Consider the following 24841-nt stretch of genomic DNA (forward strand, 5'->3'; position numbering starts at 1 on the left):
TATTAAACATTTCAGATGTAGCCAACTGGCTAATTTTTATCAGTTATCCTATGCCAGGTGTTGCTGTTCTTTGGAGAGCAGCCCATCTCGAAGACAGAATATCCTCTGTCTTGGTGAAAGGCGAATGAGGCAAAGTATCCCAATCTTGCATCATTGGCAAAATCATTCTTGTGTATTCCTGCTACCTCTACTCCCTCTGAGCGTCTCTTCTCAGCAGCTGGGAACATTGTCTCAAAGAAGAGAGCCAGCCTCACACTAGAGCATGTCGAAATGCTCATGTTCCTGCACTGCAATCAGGAATATATGAACTGAATCTTTTATAAACTGTACATTATTATTTTATTTTATTTGAAATGACCAGTGGCCATTTTTGGTTAAGTTAAATGCACTTTTTTGTTTAAAAGACCATGTGCACTTTAGTTTGTACTGTTTAATGTATTTCTTTTTTATTATGATGGTCACACTAATATAAAAACATCTGATTATTTTCAAATTCATATGTTTCACTGGTTGTTATTTTAATTTGATTATTATTAATTTTAATTGTGTTAATGCAGACACATCAGGATGACATTCACAGATGGACCAATGTGAGCAGATGAGGTAAAACATGCACTGGAGCCCAGAACAGGTCACAGGCATCAAAATAGTCAGGCATGAAATAATCACGACTAATCAAAAAATAATTGAACAATTAGTTGACTATCAAAATAATCATTAGTTGCAGCCCTACTGAAGTGTTGAGGAAGATGTGGGGCATGTAGAAAAAGTGTTAATTTCTGCATGGTGTGACCAAAACGTCTGCAAATATCCTAAATTAAAGACTGCAATGTACACTTTAATCATATCTGAATTGATTGACTTGTGAATTTAAATTGTGGTGCAGAGGAGTAAATCAAGGAAAATGTGTCTGTGTCCCAAATTCAATTGAGAACACTGTAAATCCATGTGTAAAGGAACCTATCTTTAAAATACCAATGAACAGATTTTTCTGTGCTATGAGAAAAATATGCATCATGAGATTTTCAGTACAAAATCATTTACCACAGAGAAAGTTGGTTTTATGCTGATGCTGCCCAGCAGGAAGTTTTCAACAAAAAACAAGCCAATTCATAATCTTCGATTTTTTTTTTAGCTGTTACATTCAAGTCAATAAATGTTTTTTATAGTGTAGGAGATAAAATATCAACATACTTTGTATGTACTGCAAAGACATACGACAAGAGAAACAAAATACTGGCAAAGTGAATAAGGCTCACTGATTATTACAACCGATAGTGTATATGTTTAGTACACAGTGTACACATATCAGTATATAATGTAAGCATTACAGTATGTTGCGTATGAGACAAAATTTCACCATATAATGTAAATTTTTAAGCTTTTCAGTATTTTGTGTATTTACTGCGAAGAATGAATTAAGTCAATAATGGTACCTCACAGGAAAGAAATAATACAGTAAACTATACGTACATTCACTGTAGGCATTAGCACTTTTGGTACCTATCAGGAAATGTAAATATCTCGCCTTTACAAGGTAGTTTTAACGGTATTGTTTCACAGGTGCAAAACTTGGGAGAATCTCGGGCATTTAGACTCCAACTCCTTCTGTATTTCTCTCTACCTCCCTTGCAGCTGGACTTAACATGTACAGTGCATAACAAGTGTGAAAGCACATTCCACTTCAGTTTTGGCAAACCTTATTTCTTTCACTTCGGAACTCACACCACATATCCTATCTGTTTTCCACTGTCACATACACATCCAGTTATTTGCTTGTCCGTCCACGCTATTGATGAGTGGTGCAGTTGTACTGGGGTTGTTCACCCGACACCCACACATGTCTGCCCCGTATGAAGAAAAAGAAAAAATATGGAGTGCACGCACACACAGTGATTTGGAAGTTTCTTAACCAACAGAAGAGGCTGTTTTCCAAGATCCATAGTGGGTACACAAAGTTATATTTATCAACTTGAAGGGCATTTGTCCATTACACTGTCTAAGGAAGAGGGCTGGTAGAAAATGTCACTTGGACAGTTGGATTTTGACTTTCCATTAACCAGGACAGAAGTTGCAGGATGAACTGAACCACAGCTCAACAAAACATTTGTCACAGTAACTGACAACAGTGTACTGCGTTCTTGACCATTTCAAGTTGGCTTCACCCCTTCACAGAAGATGATCAGAGGTCTTTGATAACTGGATGCCTTTTTTTATTTTGGAAGGAGTGTTTAATAGTATGAGGAGGCCAAGAATCCGAAAAAGGTGCAAACTGAACATGCATATTCTGCTGAGGTTTTATGAAGAGTACGGTATTTTCTTAAAACTGTACTAACCCCTACTCTCTCTTCTGTTTCCTTTTCCGGTGTCCTTTTGGTGGTGGCGCATCTACTGAAAGCACCGTGATGTTCCAACAATGATGGATGGATTAAAAGCCAGAAGTCTGTGTGACTATCAACATCAAGTGACTCCGTTAGAACCCTAACTACAAAGAGGACTGTTTCATTTATGTTAGGTAGAATGCCCAGAGGGGACTGGGCAGTCCCGTGGCCTGGAACCCCTGGAGATTTTATTTTTTTTCTCCAGCCGTCTGGAGTTTTTTTTCTGTCCACCCTGGCCATCGGACCTTACTCCTTTTCTATGTTAACAAATGTTGTTTTATTTTATCTTATTTTGTCTTTTATTTTTCTTTTCTTCATTACGTAAAGCACTTTGAGCTACTTTTTGTATGAAAATGCGCTATATATATAAATGTTGTTGTTGTTATTAAATGCAAGCAAAATTTTGAGAAAATGAGATGCTTAAACATCATGATTCTCCTTTTCTATAATACACCGTAAAAAATGATTGGAAGAATATGACAGAAAATTATACCATGAAAATAAGGATGCAGGACCATGAAGAAAGTCTACAGATTGATAGCCAGGGGAACAAATGGTTCACAAAAAGCTTGTAGGAAAAAAATTAGAGCTGCTGATTATTCACTGTTAACGTATGTAATGAACGCATTAAGAATTTCTACGACTAGATTTTTAACCACAACCCCTAAAGTTAATTTAATCCAGTCAATTTGACTGCACTTAACATATAATGAAACAGTGCCAAGTCCAAGTTTATTACTAGCACTCGATTGTTTCCCATGTTGTTTATTGATAATGGTTTTCATCCACACAAACCAGAAGAGTCACCACTTGTCCCTTGTAATACGGGATTATAATGAACTGGAACATAAAATACAGCACAGCACACTGAATCAGTAAGGGACACAATCTGATCTCTTTTTTAGTAAACATTGTGTCACATACACACTAGCTCTTCAATGCACAGAGAATAACATTAGAACATTTAAAATCAAATCAGTGAATGAGCTTCATTTTCGTGCCACCTTAACATTGCAGATGGACAAGCATTCCTTGCCATTATGTTGTATTCACATAATGAAAGTAATAAAAAAAAAAAGAAAAAAGTCACATTTCAAAGTACATGGTGAGCCAAAAAAAGTACCACATTTCAAATGTTTATTCTACAAAAAACGCTACAAGATAAAATAAATTTCATTACAACATAACAAAGGGTATACAAAATAGGTTCTTTTTCCACTGTGTTTTTAAAAATGAGGACTTCAAGGTGGTGGCCATCATTAGCAATACACTCTTCAAGACGATTTCTACACGCTTGCATGACTCGCAATGAACGTTTAGGAGACTGCAAAATTGATGCCCTTACAGCTTGGATGTTTTCAGGTACTCGTACAGTCCAAGGACGGCCTGGAGATTCTCTGTTTAATGTTGTACCCGTCTGTCTAAATTTAGCCACCCATTGAAGAATTGTTTTCTGATTTGGGATGTTACCGTTGGGAGGAATGCTGAAGTGTGTTCGGAAGGCGTGTTACATAGTGATGATGGATTTGTTGTTTTTGAAGAATGCATCAACAGAAAAAGCATGGTGCACACCAGACCAAGGCATGCTGCCGACTGAAAATTACAAGGGATCGCCTATCAAAGGACCCCCACCCCAACCCACTCAGCTGCTTTTACTTCATGCAATGACCTTGAGAGATGTGGTACTTAATTTTGGCTCACCCTGTATAATGATGTCTGCTAATGCAAGTCTGCCTGTGAAAAGAAAGAGGCTGTTGAGGTATTGGTCTGAGTGGAAGACAGAATGTCAAGGAGTGGGCCCTGTGCCTGGGGACGAGTATGCCTGCCATGGAGCTTTTTCGGTCACCCATAGGTGCAGGTGCTACCATGTCCGAGCAGCTAAAGAGCACAAGACATTCCTTATACCTCACTCACACTTCCCCAGATACAGACATGATACATTATTGTTGTTTAATTACTTGTATGTTACCTCATAAAGCCTACATTAATCAATATTATACTATATCCAATAAAACTATGCAATAATCAGAGCAAATTAATTAGGCTAAAATTTCCATCCATTTGGGCTGAAGGTTAAGATAGTTAGACTTATTTTCTAATTCATAAATTATACTTTCTAGAACAATGTGCAGTTTAAAATAGGTAAATAAATAAACATACTTAGAATGTTTTTCAATCTATATTATTTGAAAATATGTCTAGATTAGGCTTTGAAACAGAAATCTAATTGATGACTTCTCCTCTCCAGGTAACAGCTGCAGAGTTGACTCGTGTAAGTTGTGCAGTTAAGCACAACCTGAGCTGTAACAATACTGGCTGTGCACAAAAGCTTTCATGTTGATCAATTTCAACATGAAAAAAATTATTTGTTGCACTTTAACATTCTAATTTTCACAGATCCTCTGCTTTCTCCATATCACTTCATTTTTTCCCTTCCAACTTAGTACCATAACAACAACTCAGTTGTTTTTGTTCCTAATGAGAGGCATCTAAACATCATGCCCAGTAAATGTTTCATGCACTTGACATTTTAACTGATATGGTTATTCATTATTTGATACATAATTGCTTAAACAATGGTGCCTTCTCTTATAGTTGCTATTATGTGCAAATCCACCACCTCCAGAAAATCATGTTCTCTTGATGCACCAGCTAAATTATTACCAAGCATGTTGATGTATACCTTTGCTGCTTCAAGCATTTCTTGAGTCTCCTCTTGAGAATGACTAATGAAGACATCTCCAATCTGGTAAGGGATTAGCAATGAATCATCATCCAACATCATGATGTCCTCACTGGCATCTTCTAAATTTTGCAGTGATTTCTTGGTTTCCAAAAAAAAAAAAAATTAATTTCAGGAAGTCTATAGACTTTAAATCAACATATATGTAAAAATGTAGCAAATTCAACATTCTCTACTCAGATTACCTGAGCAATGGCATTTTAGAACACCTACATGCAAAACAGAAATAATTTTTATTCAAAAGATGAACAATCAAAAGTGTACTGTGTGTTCCTTTGTAAACTGTACAACAAAATGTATAATCGTAGCAGGCTTATTAAAAACACACAACTATTAACACATAGCAAAGCCATACACTTTAAGCCTTGGATGATAATAAATTATCTGCCCCCAAGAATTTTTTTACATAGATATTCAGCTATTAGAAACACAAATGTACACATAAGTACTATAAATAGGCTCTTCGATGGGGATGTCACAAATAGCATTTATCAGTGAAATTTGCTAGAACAATTCGACCATGTTCAAGAAATATTTTCCCGTAAATCTGCTGTGAGGCTGACTTAGATGATTTTTTTCCCCAGACTCCTCAAAATGCTTTGGGATGTCACTGTTGCATCATAAAACTATAGCAGCTATGCATAGAACTTTCACTCATGTGTACTGTAAGGTAAATGCTGATCTGCTTCTTGCATGCATGAGGTCATAACCCAATCATTACTCCAGCGGATTTCTATCCCGCAGGTGTTTTTTAAAAAAAACAAAAAAATAACAAAACGTCATGACACCAGACATATAACACTGATCCCAGAGGACTTGTGCCAGATGGCTAATTATGCATGCATATTTAGCCATGTGCTGCAATTTCCTATCAATTCAGGCTTTAAAGAAGCTCTTGTCTCCTCCTCCCCAAGTCAGAATGTGACCCAGTGAAGAAATAACAATAAAGAACGTTATTACTTTTTACAGATGTTTCTTTCTGATGGAAGAAAAAACAAAAAATGTGAAACATTGTGTAACTATTGCAAACTTTGTAACAGTATGCAGGTTCAGAGTGGTGTTATTTTTAAAAATTAAAGGTTTTGCTATCCAGTGACCTGAGACGTAGACTGGACTCTTTTGGTACTGCGTCTCCCTGGAAAATCCTTGGGTACCGTTGGTTTGACTTTGTGTCAAATGAGCGGTTGCTTATGGAGTCCTGAATAAGGCATATTACCTGCTTTGTTAGGGAGCATCAGTTACGGCACTACAGCCATGTGGCGCGTTTTCCAGAGGGTGATCTGGCTCATAAGATCCTTATTGTTGGGAACCCGAGTGGCTGGACCAGGCCAAGGGGTTGCCCACGCAACACCTGGCTGCGGCAGATAGAGGGTCATTTCCGGAGGGTGGGACTGGACCACGTGTCTACCTGTGGGGGGAGGTGGGAGATTGCAAACAGTGATCCCGAGTTGTTGCGCCATGTAGTGGGTACGGTAATGCGGTTTACCAGTGCATGCTCCCCAACTTGACTTGACTTGTTTTACTATAAAAAAAAGTTAATTTCAGATTTATTATCATGTGTACATAGTACAATTAAACTCTAATGTGCATGGCCTGACCAATAAGCACCACACCTCCACTGTCACGGCACAGGTTATTAAAAATATGGCACAGAAAATAATAGGCGAATAGTAGCCCGGGTCTTAATAGACACTCTAGGTCTGCAGTCCATGAGCAGAAGTCATGTCTGAAAAGATTCTGTCAGGCAGAATGAGGCAGATGCTCAGGGTAACATTGAAGATTCTGAAAAACTGGCATGTAAGCAATACAGTAGCTCCAATCAATACTAAAGAAGGAAGCATGTCAAAATAGTTAAGCACCTGAAAGACCGACACCTTGATTTTATACAAAAACGAGTTTTCATTTATTAACAGCTAATATCTTAATATGTTGTCAAAGTGTTGTGTTTGAAGGGACTGATATTTATTGCTTTACATGCATCTCTGTATCTGACAACAATGAGCCTATAAACCTATGCTGGATACATTTAACAAGTGCTAAAATACATTACTGTCTTAGGCCAGATCTGGTTGAAGCATCAGTTAAATCAACTTTCGAGACAATAACATGGTAATCTTTTAACAAGATTTTTAGATAAAGAAAAACAGTTTCTTACAATGTCAGGAAATTTTGACTCATTATAGCGTGGCCATATTCACAAAGCCTCAAGTGCAAGGCATGAATTAAGCAGCAGTTATTTCTTCTAAACAAACTTCAATCTAAATAGCATTACACATTTCAATTAAATAATGTATATTCCACTATATTGTTACACAAGATTTTTTTACTTTGAAGAGAATACATACTGTAAAATGATCAACACCGATCAGTTTTGCAGAAGTCACATCTTCAGAGTAAGAAGAAACCAAGCCCTATTCTATAAGTATCTGACACAAGATAGGGAAGACCCCTATAAGGAGTGCAGAGTACATTCATGCACATCTTAATTCAGGACTATTTTAAAGTCAACTATTAAATTAGTATGAATATCTTTGGGATGTCGGTGCAAAACTGAAGCAGTTGGAGAAAAGTCCACACACATTGGGGGGGCACCATGCAGATTTCAGACTGACTAGGACAGAATGCAATGCTACTGCATTGGCCTTTGGCTCATCAAGGCCCTAATAACTGGATTATGTAAGTAAATTATTACATCTTAAATTAGAAAATTAAAAATGTGGTTCTGAATTGGCACACAATGCCATGCTAAATAACAGTTCAAGTTTTGCATGCAATGTGCAGCGGGTGCATTTAAATTTTAATTCACACGTGTTCGCTCAGTACCTGATAAATATTGAAAAAAAAGCAAGAAATTGAATTTAATTAATAGGGTATAACAGCAATGGTAAATTAATTATACCATATTGAAAATTTGGTAAACATCCTGCAAATCACTGATGAATTTTAGGGACTACATGGAAAAGGCAGTACTTGAATACACTAAAATAGAACGAACACTGTTTTAGTCCTCACTAAATACATACACACAGCATGACAGTGGTTTGCTATATCCTACGTGTCATGACGAACAATGGTTTTAAAACCATTTCAACAAATAACTTTGCAGAGTATGCAGGCCAACTTGTTTTACATTTTTGACAAAGCAAATTTACACAAGCCCACAAATGATAACTATAGGGTCTTTTCATGTCAAATCAACCAATTTTTCAGAAATCCCATGTACTTTGATCTCAAACAATTCTGAAAAAAATATTGAGTATACTCATGTTATCCAGGAGACACCCTGCAAAATTACTTTGATATAGGATCAATACTTTCCAAGGTACAGCCGATTTTGTGAGAGGAGAGGGGTGTCAAATTTGATGCAGCTTCATTTTTTCATTAATTTTACAAGAGCATATCTCAAGAACTAAACAACCCAGCATGCTCAAATTTTGCATACTGGTAGCTGTACAGGTAATATACGTAACGAAATCAAAATGTTTGGTCCAGGTGACACCACTTAGTAGACCTTCAAAAATGCAAAGAAAATACAGTGATCCCTCGCTATATCGCGCTTCGACTTTCGCGGCTTCACTCCATCGTGGATTTTAAATGTAAACATATCGAAATATATATCACGGATTTTTAGGTGGTTCGCGGATTTCTGCGGACAATGGGTCTTTTAATTTATGGTACATGCTTCCTCAGTTTGTTTGCCCAGTTGATTTCATACAAGAGACGATATTGGCGGACTGCTTAGAAGCTACCCAATCACAGCATGTATTACGTATTAACTAAAACTCCTCAATGATATACAATATGCTTCCCGCGCAGTGCTTGATTGTTTGCTTTTCTCTGTCTCTCTCACTCTCTCTGACATTCTCTGCACCTGACGGAGGGGGTGTGAGCAGGGGGGCTGTTTGCCTAGAGGATACGGACGCTCCTCTAAAAAATGCTGCTTTATCGCGGTGCTTCGGCATACTTAAAAGCCCAAAAGCACGTATTGATTTTTTGATTGTTTGCTTTTCTCTCGCGCGCTCTCTCTCTCTGACATTCTCTGGTCCTGACACGCATTCCTTTGAAGAGAAGATATATTTGCATTCTTTTTTTTTTTTTTTATTTATTAATTTTATTACAATCAATACATAGCAATCAAGTTTTTACAAAAAAAAGAATTATGTTAAGAACAGATCGATCACCACCCCTGAGAGAGAGAGAGCAAGCCAAATGGTGTAAAATTTAAGGCTTGTAAAAATACCTAAATTAATAAATTCTCTGTGCTTTATAAACTTACTTTAAAATATTACTGATTAGATCCTGCCATGTTTTGAAAAAAGTCTGTACGGATCATCTAACTGAGTATTTGATTTTTTCCAATTTCAAATAGTATAACACATCAGTTCCCCACTGACTTAAAAGAGGAGAGTTTGGGTTCTTCCAGTTTATCAGAATAAGTCTGCGTGCCAACAGTGTAGTGAATGCAATCACAATTTGTTTGTCCTTCTCCAATTTAAGCCCCTCTGGAAGAACCCCAAACACAGCTGTTAATGGGTTAGGAGGGATTGTGAGTCCAAGGCTGTCTGAGAGGTAATTAAAAATTTTTGTCCAGAATAATGTTAATTTGGTGTAGGCCCAGAACATGTGACCCAGTGAGGCTGGGACTTGGTTGCAACGTTCGCAGGTTGGATCATGCCCTGGAAACATTTTGGAGAGTTTTAGTCGAGACAGATGTGCTCGATATATAATTTTGAGTTGTATAATTGTATGCTTTGCGCATATGGAGCTCGAATAAATTCTCTGCATTGCTACTTTCCACTCCTTTTCTGATATATTAATTGAGAGGTCTTTTTCCCAGTGTCCTCTTGGATCTTTGAAAGGGAGGGATTTGCTTTCTTTTAATTGTGAGAAAGAACTGTCATCTCTGTCTTGTCATGGAGCACAGTTTAAAATTTTGACTAAAGGGTGTTATTTCATGTCTAGAGGGCTCTAATAATGTTAACAGTGTGGGAGAGTTTATAAGGGCTTAAAATATGTAAAAATAACCATACAAACATATGGTTTCTACTTCGCGGATTTTCATCCATCGCTGGGGGTTCTGGAACGCAACCCCTGCGATCGAGGAGGGATTACTGTATATTGCATCTTTGGCTTTGCCATGTATAGGCTTTCAGAAAGCATGTGTCTAACTGATAAAGCCTGCTGACATTTTTTCCAAGTTTAGATACCTAGAGTACATAAGGCTTATCGAAAGGTTATAAACAAGCAAGACACTGCATCAAGGTTTGACCAGCAGAACTCTCAAATGTGAAAAAATCATTTTGGGTCTAATTTTCTGACCAGCTTAAAGCACTGTGGGAATGTCCAGACATTTTAAAAATCCCATGTACTTTGATCTCAAACAATTCTGAAAAAAATATTGAGTATACTCATGTTATCCAGGAGACACCCTGCAAAATTACTTTGATATAGGATCAATACTTTCCAAGGTACAGCCGATTTTGTGAGAGGAGAGGGGTGTCAAATTTGATGCAGCTTCATTTTTTCATTAATTTTACAAGAGCATATCTCAAGAACTAAACAACCCAGCATGCTCAAATTTTGCATACTGGTAGCTGTACAGGTAATATACGTAACGAAATCAAAATGTTTGGTCCAGGTGACACCACTTAGTAGACCTTCAAAAATGCAAAGAAAATACAGTGATCCCTCGCTATATCGCGCTTCGACTTTCGCGGCTTCACTCCATCGTGGATTTTAAATGTAAACATATCGAAATATATATCACGGATTTTTAGGTGGTTCGCGGATTTCTGCGGACAATGGGTCTTTTAATTTATGGTACATGCTTCCTCAGTTTGTTTGCCCAGTTGATTTCATACAAGAGATGATATTGGCGGACTGCTTAGAAGCTACCCAATCACAGCATGTATTACGTATAAACATTTGTCCTTTCTTGCTTAAAAAAAAAAGTCTCACTTTTCTTATATGAATGTTTCATTCTCATTTTCCATTCTAAAAATTGTTAAAATTCACCATTTGTCAGTCATGATACTCATTAAGGTCTTTATCACTAACTTGGGTAAAGAATAAAAAAAATGGAAACAAATTACCAAAGGCAAATTCAGCATAACACATTAACAACAGCTGATTGATTTATCATTAAATACAACACTAGTTACAATGAAATGTTAACATCTAGATATTACAGCAGCAGAAATGTGACCCATTTCGTTTCTGTTTCAGTCAAAGTCCACAGTATAGAGCATCTTTGTCTTTAATATCAAGTACTGCTTTTCACTGACCATTGTAGGACACACTGTAATGACATCCAACAAATATCTCTAGGATGATGGAATGACTATGCAGGATAGTTTGGATACATGAAACATATCTGCTTCACTCTTGTCACAAATCACAGCAACCCAACATTTTTCATCATACATGCACCCAACATAGCTTCTAATAGGGCACCAGTCAATTGTGAGGGATGAATCTGATCCATCAGGAGTGTGATTGTGAGAGGGCAAGATCTCAGCTACTGCTGCAGTGGAGAATATTTGGACAGTCGAAAGACTGTCTTCATCAGACACCCAGCTGACTTTGACATCTTCTGTTGGAATGCAACAGTGGTAATCTCGAGTACCAGGTATGCTTTTTGGCCATGGAGAATTGCATTATTATATCAGCAACATGAGAGAAGAAATTTTCATTTTATATGAGAATAATCTTGACATTTTTGATTACTTACTGATTGAAAACTCAAAAATTACGATCATCCACACATGACAAATTCAGCTTAAGTTCACGATGGAAAATAAACATGAAATATTTACATGTGTTTAGAGAATGAAGGGACAATGCAGAATAAATTAAAAATATTCAAAACATTTCAGAACAGGGCGACATTTTCATTTGTAATAATTATTATTTTTTATTTCATATTTGTAATATTTATTTACAATATTTGTAAGCAAAAAACATTGACAAGGAAAATAAACTAAAGACTGACAATAAAATGTCTGTGTTTATGAAGTTACAATTTCAGATTTGTGTGTTCCTTCCACATTAATAACAAAATTAATGATATTAGAAAGAACATAGTAAACCCCCCCCCAATACTGATCCTCTTAAACCCCGGCACTCCATTTTAAACAAATCTAATTCTTTCAACAGGATAGATTTACCTTAATTATATAAGAATTTCTCAACTGAGACCCTCCACCTGCATCTTTGACCCAATACCAACAAGTTTTTTCAAAGAAGTATCTGATGTACTAACTGAGAGTGTTCTTGACATAGTAAATTCATCATTAGATATGGGGTCTTCCCAGACTGTCTTAAGACTGCTGTTGTTAAACCCCTGCTCAAGAAAAATAATCTCAACTACCCTGTTTTTTAAAATCTTAGACCTATTTCTAACCTTCCTTTCTTAAGTAAAATCCAACATATAGCAGTCATTATGCAGCTAAATTATCACTTGAATAAACATTCTGTTCTTGACAAGTTTCAATCAGGTTTTGGAACAAATCACAGTAGAGAAACTGCACTAGTTAAAGTAGTACATGACTTGTGGGAAAATGAGTGCAGAATGCAGCTGCCAGAAACTTAACTATGAAAAGAAAACCCAAGCACATCTATCCAGTTTTGATGTCACTACATTGGTTACCCATGTCATATAGAATTGACTTTAAAATAATGCTTATGGTTTACAAAGCCTTAAAATAATCTTGCTCCAGCCTATATTTCGGAATGCCTTTCACTTTACATTCCAAATCGTAACCTTAGATCTCCAAATGAGTGTCTGCTTATAATTCCAAGAGCTAAACTTAAAAGAAGTGGTGAGGCAGCCTTCTGCTGTTATACACCTAAAATCTGGAATAGCTTACCGATAGAAATTCGCCAGGCTAATACGGTGGAGCACTTTAAAAAACTGCTAAAACTCATTACTTTAACGTGGCTTTCTCATAGCTTTATTTTAGTGTGTATATTTTACTATTTAATTTAATATTTTATTCTGTATATGCATTTAATTATCTTTTTTTTCCCCATGGCTCCGGAATCTGTACTAACCCCTATTTTCTCTTCTGTTCTTTTTCTGATTTTCTGTGGTGGCGATCTGTGCCGCCACCACCACCACCTGATCAAAGCACCTTGCAGTCCCTAGATTGAAGGCCAGAAGTCCACATGACCATCATCGTCTAATTCTTCCACGTGAAGTCTGAAAAACCTGAGGACTGATTTATATCATTTATCCCTGGCCATTGGACCTTACTTTATTCTTTGTTAATTAGTATTGCCTGATGTTATTTTTATATTTTTCTTTTTTCTTTCTTCATCTTATAAAGCATTTTGAGCTACATCATTTGTATGAAAACTTGCTACATATGTAAATGTTGTTGTTATTGTTCCCAAACTGGCATTATTAATTAGTAATATTTTATCAAGAAGTTTAATATACAAAAAAAACTTTCCAACACAGGCTTCCAACTGCGGCCAACTGGGCAGAAACATAAGTCTCAAAACAAGAAAATGACACCCCTTTCAAAGTTAGTGCTGCCTTTGCTTTTCATATGGTCTATGCGTTTGTATATAAATAAATTAATAAAAGAAGAAGAGTATCTTTGAACATTAGAGAAAAGAAATACAAGGTACTCTATAATTTAGTTGGCAGATACAAAATTACCATACAACTGAAAGAAAACAGACAAAGTGTTTATCAAGACAGTATAAACACAGCACAACTGCAATATTGATACATTTTATGTAATTACAGAGTAACTTTAATTTATGATCTGTAAAATGAATATGCTTTATTTAGCAATGCACATCCAGTCTAATTATTTCCTTTTCTAACAGACTACCGCAATTGCATAATATGCCAATGTGATAAAACTTCATAACAAAACCTAGGAGACTGAGGGACGCTCATAAGATAAATATACATTCTTGTTAACCCATCAAGTTCAAATCGTGCCTTACTCTGCTAAAAGACAAATAGCTCAAATCATCAAAGTCAGACTACTGAATGATGCTGTGTACTGAAAAGTAGCAAAGCGGCAATTTGTACCTTTTAGCAGAGATTCATCTAGACATATTGTAAACGTAACTGCAGTTGATGTGAACTGGCACTGCACTTTTATACCATTTAAGCAAATTGTCCCTTAAACCATGAAAGAAACCCTACATTCTTGGTACTTTTAATTCTAAAATATTCTACAACGTTTACATTTAAGAGTCTCATACTGTATAAGAAAACTGTTACTTTAGTCATTCAGTTCAATTCTCATTTACAAAGACATAACAGCCTGAATGTTTCTAGAAAATTATAAGAAAAATGTTAACTTACATTCTATATATAGCTTTATACAGTTCTATGAAAAGGTTTGGGAACCCCTCTTAATTCTTTGGATTTTTGTTTATCATTGGCTGAGCTTTCAAAGTAGCAACTTCCTTTTAATATATGACATGCCTTATGGAAACAGTAGTATTTCAGCAATGACATTAAGTTTATTGGATTAACAGAAAATATGCAATATGCATCATAACAAAGTTAGACAGGTGCATAAATTTGGGCACCCCAACCGAGACATTACATCAATACTTAGTTGAGTCTCCTTTTGCAAATATAACAACCTCTAGACGCCTCCTATAGCCTTTGAGGAGTGTCTGGATTCTGGATGGAGGTATTTTTGGCCATTCTTCCATACAAAATATCTCCAGTTCAGTTAAATTTGATGGTTGCCAAGCATGGACAGCTTCAAATCATCCCATAGATTTTCAATGATATTCAAGTCAGGGGACTGTGACGGCCATTCCAGAACATTGTACTTCTCCCTGTGCACAAATGCCTTCATAGATTTTGAACTGTGTTTTGCGTCATTGTCTTGTTGGAATATCCAACCCCTGCGTATCTTCAACTTTGTGACTGATGCTTGAACATTACCCTGAAGAATTTGTTGATATTGGGTTGAATTCATCCGAACCTCGACTATAACAAGGGCTCCAGTCCCTGAACTAGCCAAACATGATGGAACCTCCACCAAATTTGACAGTAGGTAGCAGGTGTTTTTTTTTTTTTTTTGGAATGCGGTGTTCCTCCACCATGCAAAGCGCTTTTTATTATAACCAAATAACTCCATTTTTGTCTCATCGGTCCAAAGCACTTTGTTCCAAAATGAATCTGGCTTGTCTAAATGAGCATTTGCATACAACAGGTGACTCTGTTTGTGGCGTGAATGCAGAAAGGACTTCTTTCTCATCACCCTGCCATACAGATGTTCTTTGTGTAAATTGGGCTGAATTGTAGAACAATGTACAGATACACCATCTGCAGCAAGATGTTCTTGCAGGTCTTTGGAGGTGATCTGTGGGTTGTCTGTAACCATTCTCACAATCCTGCGCATATGCTGCTCCTGTATTTTACTTGGCCTGCCAGACCTGGGTTTTAAAGCAACTGTGGCCTTTCATTTCCTTTTGAGAGTTAATTTGAGGATCCCATGTTGTCACTCTTCAGAGGAGAGTCAAAGGGAAACACAAGTTGCAATTGACCACCTTAAATACATTTTCCTCATGATTGGACACACCTGTCTATGAAGTTCAAGGCTTAATGAGCTAATCCAACCAATTTGGTGTTGCAAGTAATCAGTATTGAGCAGTTACATGCATTCAAATCAGCAAAATTACAAGGGTACCCAAACTTTTGCACAGCCAGTTTTTCACATTTGATTTAATTTCATATAACTAAATACTGCTTCACTAAAAATCTTTGTTCAGAAAACACCCCATTACTCAGATGTTCCTAGGAAATGAGACATACCACTGTTATCATTTTTGTTGAAAGTAGAGTAAATTATAATGCAGGCTGAGAGGGGTTCCCAAACTTTTTCATATGACTGTATTTGAAGTTATCTTACACAAAAATACATCTATTACATAACTTATTAAATATATTAAAATTTAAGGATCTTAGTAAACAGAACATTTTATTGTTCTTTAAGTACCTCCAAAAAAAAAAAATCTGTTTGAAAGCAAAAAGCAGTGTTTACCTTTTTTGATTCAATTTCTTCTCGCAGTTCTGTCATTCTACTTGTGTTCCTAGCAAATCTGTTTATCTTTTGCTGGTCTTCAAATGTCACATTAACATCTTCTACTCCCTAGGACAGAAAATTCAAGAAAGTCTCCACACCATATCAATAACACTTGTTTCAATTTTTATTATTGTTTACTCTCAGCAGTATAAAATAATTTGACCTCAAATGTTAATATTGGTTATATACTTTATTGCTGAAGGTGTTGGTGTATAAGGCGAAAAGAAGAGGTCAGTGACACTAATCACTGATCTAACTCATACAGTGCTGGAAAAAATGTGGCCCTTCCAAATATCCTGTTTTTGCCAGAAATGTATTATTAAAATTAACTAAAATGTATGAAATTGCCTGTGATGGACTGACACCCTATCCAGGGTCTGTTCCTACTTTGTGGCCTGTTCTAACTACAACAAGCTCCAGCTCCCCTGTGAACCTGTTCAGGACTATGCAGTTTAGAAAATTACTCACCAACTCATATGACAATGCACCATTTTTTTTCTTTTAACTATGAATGTTTTTCAGATTGTTTTAAGTTGTACAGCATTGGTCACTATTGGGCTCTATTATTATGTCAAACTTTTTCCACTCCTTTTTGCATGAGCTTAATTTTTTTCTTGGCCATCACTACAAACTACATTAAGTAACACTAAAATAACTCTTGATAAAGTATTCCTTTGTCCAAATTCTTCTATTCCTTCTCATCTCTCTCTCTGTATGGTGCATTGGCTATAAATTCTTTATCAGAGGCACATTTTTAAACACAAAGGTTTTGTTACCACTAAAGACTAAAAGGTTGGGAAAAAAAAAAGTACTAATCCTGACAATTATATAGTAATATCAGTACATGCTATCAACCTCAGCTTCTTCTTTCGGTCTATAAAATACACCAGAAAATACTGCTGAGCTTAGAATTGACAAACCAATTTCTTGAATTGGGTCAGTATAGTTAAATTTGAATTAAATTAGCCATGCATTTGGCAAACTGTTTTAACTTTTGAACTGCAGGTATCTGTATTTCCAGCAGAACTGTGCACTTTTTTCTGGTTTGTTACTGTCTTGGAGCTTTTTGCTTTAAAGATAACCAATTTTTTTTCTTATTTTGTGTGAACCCTGCAATGAACGGACACCCCATTCATGGCTAGTTCCTGCTTTTTAGTCAACATGGTCAGGATAATTTCCAGCCCCTTATAACACTGGACAGGACTGAGCAGTACTGAGTGAGTGAGATACCAAGAACATTTTTACCAGTTGACAGTGAAATACTAAAAACATGATGATTGTCCAGGACCAAAAAAAACCATGCCAAGCAAGTGTCAGCAAAATCATTACTTTTATAACGTAGACCAGTGTTTTTCAACCGGGGTTCCGCCAAAAAAGTCCTAATGATATAGGACATACTGGTGGATAATTGCACAGGGTTCCGTGAGCAATGTAACCATTTGCGCAGGGTTCCACTCCAGCAAAAAGGTTGAAAAACACTGACGTAGACAGTGTGTGCATCTTGGCTCAAAGGGACCACAAGACTGTTCATATTTGGGATGATTTGCCTGGTCATGTGTGGTAATCAATAAAGAAAAAAAGCGATGAGGAAACCACACAATCCTCATGAACGCGTGAGATGCCACACCCACCACTTGACCCTTGTTTCCCAGATGCCACACCCACCACTTGACCCTTGTTTCCCATTCTAAAGGGAAAAGTCAGTAATGCAGACCAAGGGTTGTTAGATGAACAAGACAAAAATCTTTCATTTTGGAGGTATCGAACATATTTGCGAGCGTTAAAACAAGTGCGCTAGTATTCACAGATTACGTTGAAAGAAAAGAAAAAAAATTGTTTGGTGGCACCGGCGTTCTGTTATTAGGACGGATGTATGTTATATGCTTCATATAGGAATAACACAGTCAATAACATGATAATATAGAACGATGTTATTTCAGCAGTAACCGTATACATTGCCAACGTTACGTAAAAAACATCAACACCTATATTAATGCATTTAAACCATTTCACACGAATTTAGTCCGCAGAGAGGATGGGGGTACGGAAGTAATGTCATTTATGGATCCTGGCAACGTTTTACAAATTGATATGGGATTTTATTACCGATTAGATGAAATTTTGATGTGCGTTGTCCGATTTCTGTTCTACGTACGTAAGACATACTTATCAGACACGTTTAATAACTTCGAAATCGTGTATTTAAAACTGGTGACACTTTCATTCTGTCTGACAAGCCTTAAATTTGACGATCCAGAACGGTGAAGGTGCGGTTTATCTACAACCTCAAACTGGGATTAAGTTAGCAGCATGGCACTTATCGACACCGGCACTCAAACGGTTACATACCCAGCTTCTGATGTTCTTAAATTACTTAGTTCTGAAATATACGCCCAACTTTGACCCACAGCGCATTAAAAACTTTTGTTGTTGGAACATGCAACACATTCTATCTCTATCAAGAACTAAGTATTGTTGAAAAATACTGAAATAGCTATTCAACATACCACTTGCTTCTTCATGGTCGCTGCCATTTTGAATGGACTGAACTACTTGCTGCTTACCGATGCAGTTAAACGTTTGAATAATATAGTTCAGTGTTCTTTGTCAAAATATTTTAAAAATTAAACATTAGTTATTTATTATACTAGTATATTGTTTAAAACAATAAGCAATATTTATTTATTAAAATACAATACACGACTGGCCTCCTCTTCACAATATGGTACAGTCTGTTTAAAGGCCTGAGCCTTTTTTTGCCGATGTTAATTGAGCGCGCCGTAAAAGCGCGCGGCCGCGCCTCCGGATACTGCTCGTTTCCATAACAACATCTCCAGCCGAGCTGCTTCATTTTCCAATATTTTCCTAGACTAATGCAAAAATTCGTTCACTTCTTTCGGTAGTGCTCCTCTTATGAGGAATGTAATAGTATACAAGCCTGAAATACAATGTGAAAATAACACACTTTTATGTCAGCGAACAATATTCAGATATTATATAAACGTCATGTGTATTCAGTATAATATAAAACTGGAACCTTGTGATCTCTATTTCCAAGTATTCACTTCATACTTACTATGATATACTGTACAGACTGCATGATAATATTATATGTAAAATGATAGTTAACAACTTTCTTCTTGTCTTATCTTTTTGCAGAACGCAAAAAATGTACAAAGAGCCTTTCAATGGAAAGCTTGCCCTCCTTCAAAAAATTTTTGTATGTTTAAAGAAATTGTTTATGCAAATATAAACAAAATAAATAAACAGAGGAGATTAAACAGGATTCCTCATGGACTATGATGTTTGTGATCTGTAATGAGAGTAGGGAGCAGGTTGAAGAGACCCTGGAGAAATGGAGATACTGTATGCTCTAGAGAGGAGAGGAATGTAGGACCAAGACAGAATACATGTACATGAATGAGAGGGAGGTCAGAGGAATGATGAGGATGCAGGGAGTAGAGTTGGCAAAGGTGGATGAGTTTAAATACTTGGGATCAACAATACTGGAAAACAGGGAGTGTGGAAGAGAGGTGAAGAAGAAAGTGAAGGCAGGGTATAGTGAATGAAGAAGAATGCCATGAGTGATTTGTGACAGATGGGTACCAGAAAGCGTGAAAGGGAAGGTCTACAAGACAGTAGTGAGACCAGCTATGTTATATAGATTGGAGACAGTGGTACTGATAAAAAGACAGTAGAGAGAGCTGGAAGTGGCAGCGTTAAAGATGTTAAGATTTGCATTGGGTGTGATGAGGATGGAAAGGATTAGGAATGAGTACTTTAGAGGGTCAGCTCAGGTTAGATATTTTGGAGACAAAGCCAGAGAGGCGAGATTGCGTTGTGTCACACACAAGCGAATGGGGGATGGTTTACAGGCTCAAATAGTGTTATTTGTCAGCCAGACTGGGGGTTGGCATTCTCACCTAATTCTCTCTCTTCTTATTCCTCTGCAGCCCAGCTGAAGACCTTGACTCCTAATGACATCACCATTGATCCACCCACTGTCAACATTACTTCCAGCCAACCCTGATGTCATAATTTCCGCTACCCAGAATTTCTCTTCCTACAACATCAGTTCCTGTTCTGGCTGTCCTGACTCCACCTCTTCCTCCTACCCACCATATTTATTGAGCAGTCTCAGTCTGTTAGTCAGTTCAGTTGCAATCTCTGTCCCTGTAAAGACTTGTCTCTTCTAATTTACTGATTTTACAGTATACGGTGTTGCCATCTCCAAACCATTTTCAGTCTGCTGCCTGGTTTTTTTTTTATCACAGTTGGTTTGGACATATGCAGAGGAGAGATGATGGGTATATTGGGAAAAGGATGCTAGGGATGGGGCTGTGAGGTATGAGGAAATGAGGAAGGCCTAATTAATGGATGTGGTGAGAAAGGACAAGCAGGTGTTGGGTGTGACAAAGCAAGATACAGAGGACAGAAAGATATGGAAACAGATGATCCACTATGGTGATCTCTAATGGAAGCAGCCAAAAGAAGAAGAAAAAGAATAAATATATAATTTATAATTCCTTTTTACTTGTATACTTTCTCAACTGGGCAATGCAAGGTAACTCAACAAGTTCAATGGAACCAGATGTGTAACTGTATAATTCCAGTTCTTAAAACAGCTCATTGGCTTACAGACAATTTTAACATTCTCCTTCTCATATATAAAGTTGCAAAGTGTTTAACCTCTACCCACCCCTTCCCATTGTTAATTTAGCTTATAGAACTTATTACTGCCTGTACTTCAGGGTGCACATTTCAATCCAAAGATTCTTAAATTCTGAGGAAAAATAAAAGTAGTATAGGAAGCAGGGCCTTTAGTTATAGGGAACCCAAACTCTGGAATGATCTTTATTTTGCTTTATTACATCACTTTTTAATTAAGTGGTCTAATTGTTTTTATTTTTCCATTACTTCAGTAAGTATTTTCCTTTTTTTTAACTTAGCATTCTTGGTGGCTCTCAATCTGTGTTGGTGTGAATGTGTTATCACATATATCAACTGTTTTCACACATCTTGTGAACAAAGACAAATAATACATTTTTATAATTAAAACTGACCTAGAACAGTTAGAAATAATGGCTTTAGTTAATCCTATATATATAGGTTTTTATGTTTATTTTTGTATGAGGTTTCTTTATTTTCTACTAGCAAAATACCCGCTCTTCGCAGTGGAGAAGTAGTGTGTTAAAGAAGTTATGAAAAAGAAAAGGAAACATTTTAAAAATAACATAACATGATTGTCAATGTAATTGTTTTGTTATTAGTGTTGCTGTCATCAAGGATTTGATTATCATTATTTTTTTCAATCAGGTTCGTATTTGGAGGACATGTTGTGTTCAAGTTACATTCCGTGTTTGTCAACCATTGTAAAGATAACAGGTTTCATTCATCAAAGTGTTTACTACCCAAATCGCTACTCGTGAATCTTAGATGTTTAACAGGCATTCCCAGTATTCCACTTGTAGAATTGCCTGCGAGTATTTAGTGACAGCATCTCTATGAACTTGTGGATTTGCCTGCGAGTATTTAGCGGCAGCGTCTCTATTAAGTTGTGGATTTGCATGCGAGTATTTAGCAACAGCGTGTCTATTAACTTGTGGATTTTTCTGAGAGTATTTGGCAGCAACTTCACAAAGTTGTTTCTGTCTAGCTGCATCAGAAAATGTACCACGACGTCTGACACGCCTCATTACTGTTTTCTCACAGCTTGGATTGCTGCTGTCATAACCATTTGGAGTTTCAAAGTTTGTTTCAATTACGTTAGTATTTGCAGGACTTGTTGTGTTGAAGTGACATTCGGCATCTGCCAAGCGTTGTAAGCATACAACCGGTTTCATCGATAACTTCGCATCCAGCTTTTGAGAGTAGAAACATTCATAAATATCAAAGTGTCCACTACTCAAATCGTCACCAGCGAATCTAAGATGTTTAAGAGGAATTGGCGGTTCTCCAAAGGTGTAAAATATTTGGCCATTTCGGTACACTTGAAAGCAACAACCGAACAATTCAGCGGCAGCCATCAACTCACATGCAGAAGCATAGGTGAAGGGTTTAAGCATTTACTCTTATCGTGCTCCTGTGTAGTATAATTATCTCCTGTACCGTCATCAGTCCACACCTTGAACCTGTCCCAGTCATTCAATACATAAGACACAATGTTCCCCCGGATATCAAGAGTGAGCCTGATATGGCCGTGCAATATGTAACACAGAGAATGGAAAAGGCAGGCGGCATCTCGGGGCATGGAAACCACTCAGTAAGTGACAGTTCTTTGATCGATGGTGATCACCTCGACAGACATGTTAATGGGGGTACAGTTTGAACGGTAAAGGAAATGGGTACCTGAGCAGTAAACTAAGTCTAAAATACCTACACAATAACTATAATCGTAATAAACAAACAATAAAACAGCGGAGAAACCGTGGATTAAATAAAAAGGCTGCAGTTAATCAAAGGGAGACATGAATATTGTGGCGAAGCAAGGAAGGAAATAAGAGACCGGAGCGACGGACAGCCTTATATAGGCAGGCAGCCAACTACATGGGAGGCATGGGAATGAGGACGCAATGCCACATCACACAGCGACTGAGCTGCAGGCTATGGACGCATATATGTACGTAAGTAGGATTCAGTTATGACCGTTATGCGTAGAATTTCGAAATGAAACCTGCTTAACTTTTGTAAGTAACGTGTAAGGAATGAGCCTGACAAATTTCAGCCTCCTACCTACACGGGAAGTTGGAGAATTAGTGATGAGTGAGTCAATGAGGGCTTTGCCTTTTATTAGTATAGATGCAGTAACTGTAATTATTGCATAATAAGTTCATTAAAAAAGAATGAACTGAAATGGATTGAAGATAAAATTTATCTGCCCCCACCTCCTGGATTTTACATTTGGGACATTCTCCCTATATTATCTGACAGGTTCCATTTCTGATTCATTAATTTCTGTATACTACTGTTGCCCTTTATCAGCTGTGGAAAATAGGTCTAGATCTTTCTTAGTAACCTAGTGTCCTGTCTATATTGATATTCTCTCTCTACACTAGTAACTCTTTAGAGACTAGAAATTCTTTAGAGGGTAGGTGGACTAGCCACTCCATGAGATAGATATAGATGCTTATTGCCCAGAGAACTAGGTATGTATTGTTGTACTCTTTTGTGTGTTCTTTTTACTTTCAGTATTTATTTTTTCTATTAGAATTAACCCATTTTAACCTGCATTGTTATTGTTTTGGTTTAGGGATAAGTCAGTTACTTTGCTTTCTTAAATTAACTCTTGATGAGCACCCACTTTGCATTTTTTTATGTTTACTTGATATGCTTTTTACTTTGATACATTGCTGTTATAATTTAAATTAAAGCATTTTTGATTTTTCCCTTGCTTTTACTAAATTTTGTGAACAATTCTGCATCTCACTCTCTCAGATTTTTCCTCCTTCATTATATCTTTGTTATCTGTTCTCTTATGTTGCTTAAAGCATATATTTTTCTGTTATCTAGCTATTTTCAAAACAAAGCTTTTAGGTAATACTTGTATTGAAATATAGACTAGAATGAACATTCTCAAACCTGCTAAATGCAGTCCAATGTCATGTGCATTGGACAGTATAAAGGCATATTTTCTTCATCAATATTCTCAGTTCCTCACTTTTTGACTGTCTCAATAGCTTCTCCTTTCCCACCTGCCAAGTACTGGACACTTTGTTTTTCAAGTTGATATCTCATGATTTGCTTTAGCATTTTCTCAGTTTGATATCTTTTAGTTTCTTCATTGTTTCCTGAACACATTTGTTTTTGATTACTTTACAAATAATATAGCTAATATCTATACTTTCTTGCTGAAATCACACAACAAAAAAAAAATCATTAATTACTTTTTCACTTTTGCTCTCTAATAGGCTCTCTTTTTCTCTCTCTGTCTCAACTCAATAGCCCAGAATCCTCCAGCCCATGTCCATCTTTATTCCTTTTCCAGAGTCATAATGTATTTTATTATCCAATTCTTTCTAAATGAAAATCAAACATAGCCTGTTTATTTACATAATGTTTGGGCACAGCACTCTCTGTAACATTTTTTTATAATTTTTTAAAGTTCCAGTCATTAATATAACATGCTCAAATTTTTGAGAAATAAAGGGAAACTATTGCAAGGCCAGAAAAATGAAAATTCAAATCTATGCAGTGTTAGTTTATCTGTGGAATGAATCAAAAAGAAATTGTAGGACAATTGCGTTTTGTGCCCCCAGCAGTTTATTCTATTTGAAAACCCTGTCTAATGTAAACTAATTGTGGTAAAAACCCAGAAAGAGCTTAATTGGCACAATAAATAAAAGAACTCAGTGCCATCAGCATGACCTGAATGAACGTCTGAGATATAGAAACTAGCATTTAATCAATGAGCTGATCTAGCACAAATAAACTGGATGAACTCAAAGAATAACCTTGCACACATGGGTTTTGTTATTACAAATATTACATGGTTGTTACTATCAGACAAATTCAAAGTGGTCAGGAAGTTAAAGTGCTGCAGTAGAAAAGCTGCATTCCCTAGCTTATTTATGTATTAGAAACCTAGTCCAGACTCTCTGTCTGAATTGCTTCTTTAAAGATCTCAGCCAATATTTCATTACATTTACAAA

General features: G+C 36.6%; 1 protein-coding gene across 1 annotated transcript in view; it reads right to left on the reverse strand.

Annotated features, from left to right (window-relative positions):
• Window positions 1-18828, reverse strand: part of pfdn4 (prefoldin subunit 4) — a 28531-nt gene extending 9703 nt beyond the window's left edge. The window contains exons 1-3 of the mRNA XM_039735455.1: window positions 18701-18828; window positions 16152-16259; window positions 5065-5205 (exon numbers count right to left, since the gene is read on the reverse strand). Coding sequence (XP_039591389.1) covers window positions 5065-5205; window positions 16152-16259; window positions 18701-18727 — 276 coding nt within the window. The 5' untranslated portion in view covers window positions 18728-18828. The remainder of the gene's footprint in view (window positions 1-5064; window positions 5206-16151; window positions 16260-18700) is intronic.
• Window positions 18829-24841: the final 6013 nt, after the last annotated feature.

The sequence above is a fragment of the Polypterus senegalus genome, chromosome 14 (genome assembly GCF_016835505.1).
Source record: "Polypterus senegalus isolate Bchr_013 chromosome 14, ASM1683550v1, whole genome shotgun sequence".
In the NCBI taxonomy this organism is placed as follows: domain Eukaryota; kingdom Metazoa; phylum Chordata; class Cladistia; order Polypteriformes; family Polypteridae; genus Polypterus; species Polypterus senegalus.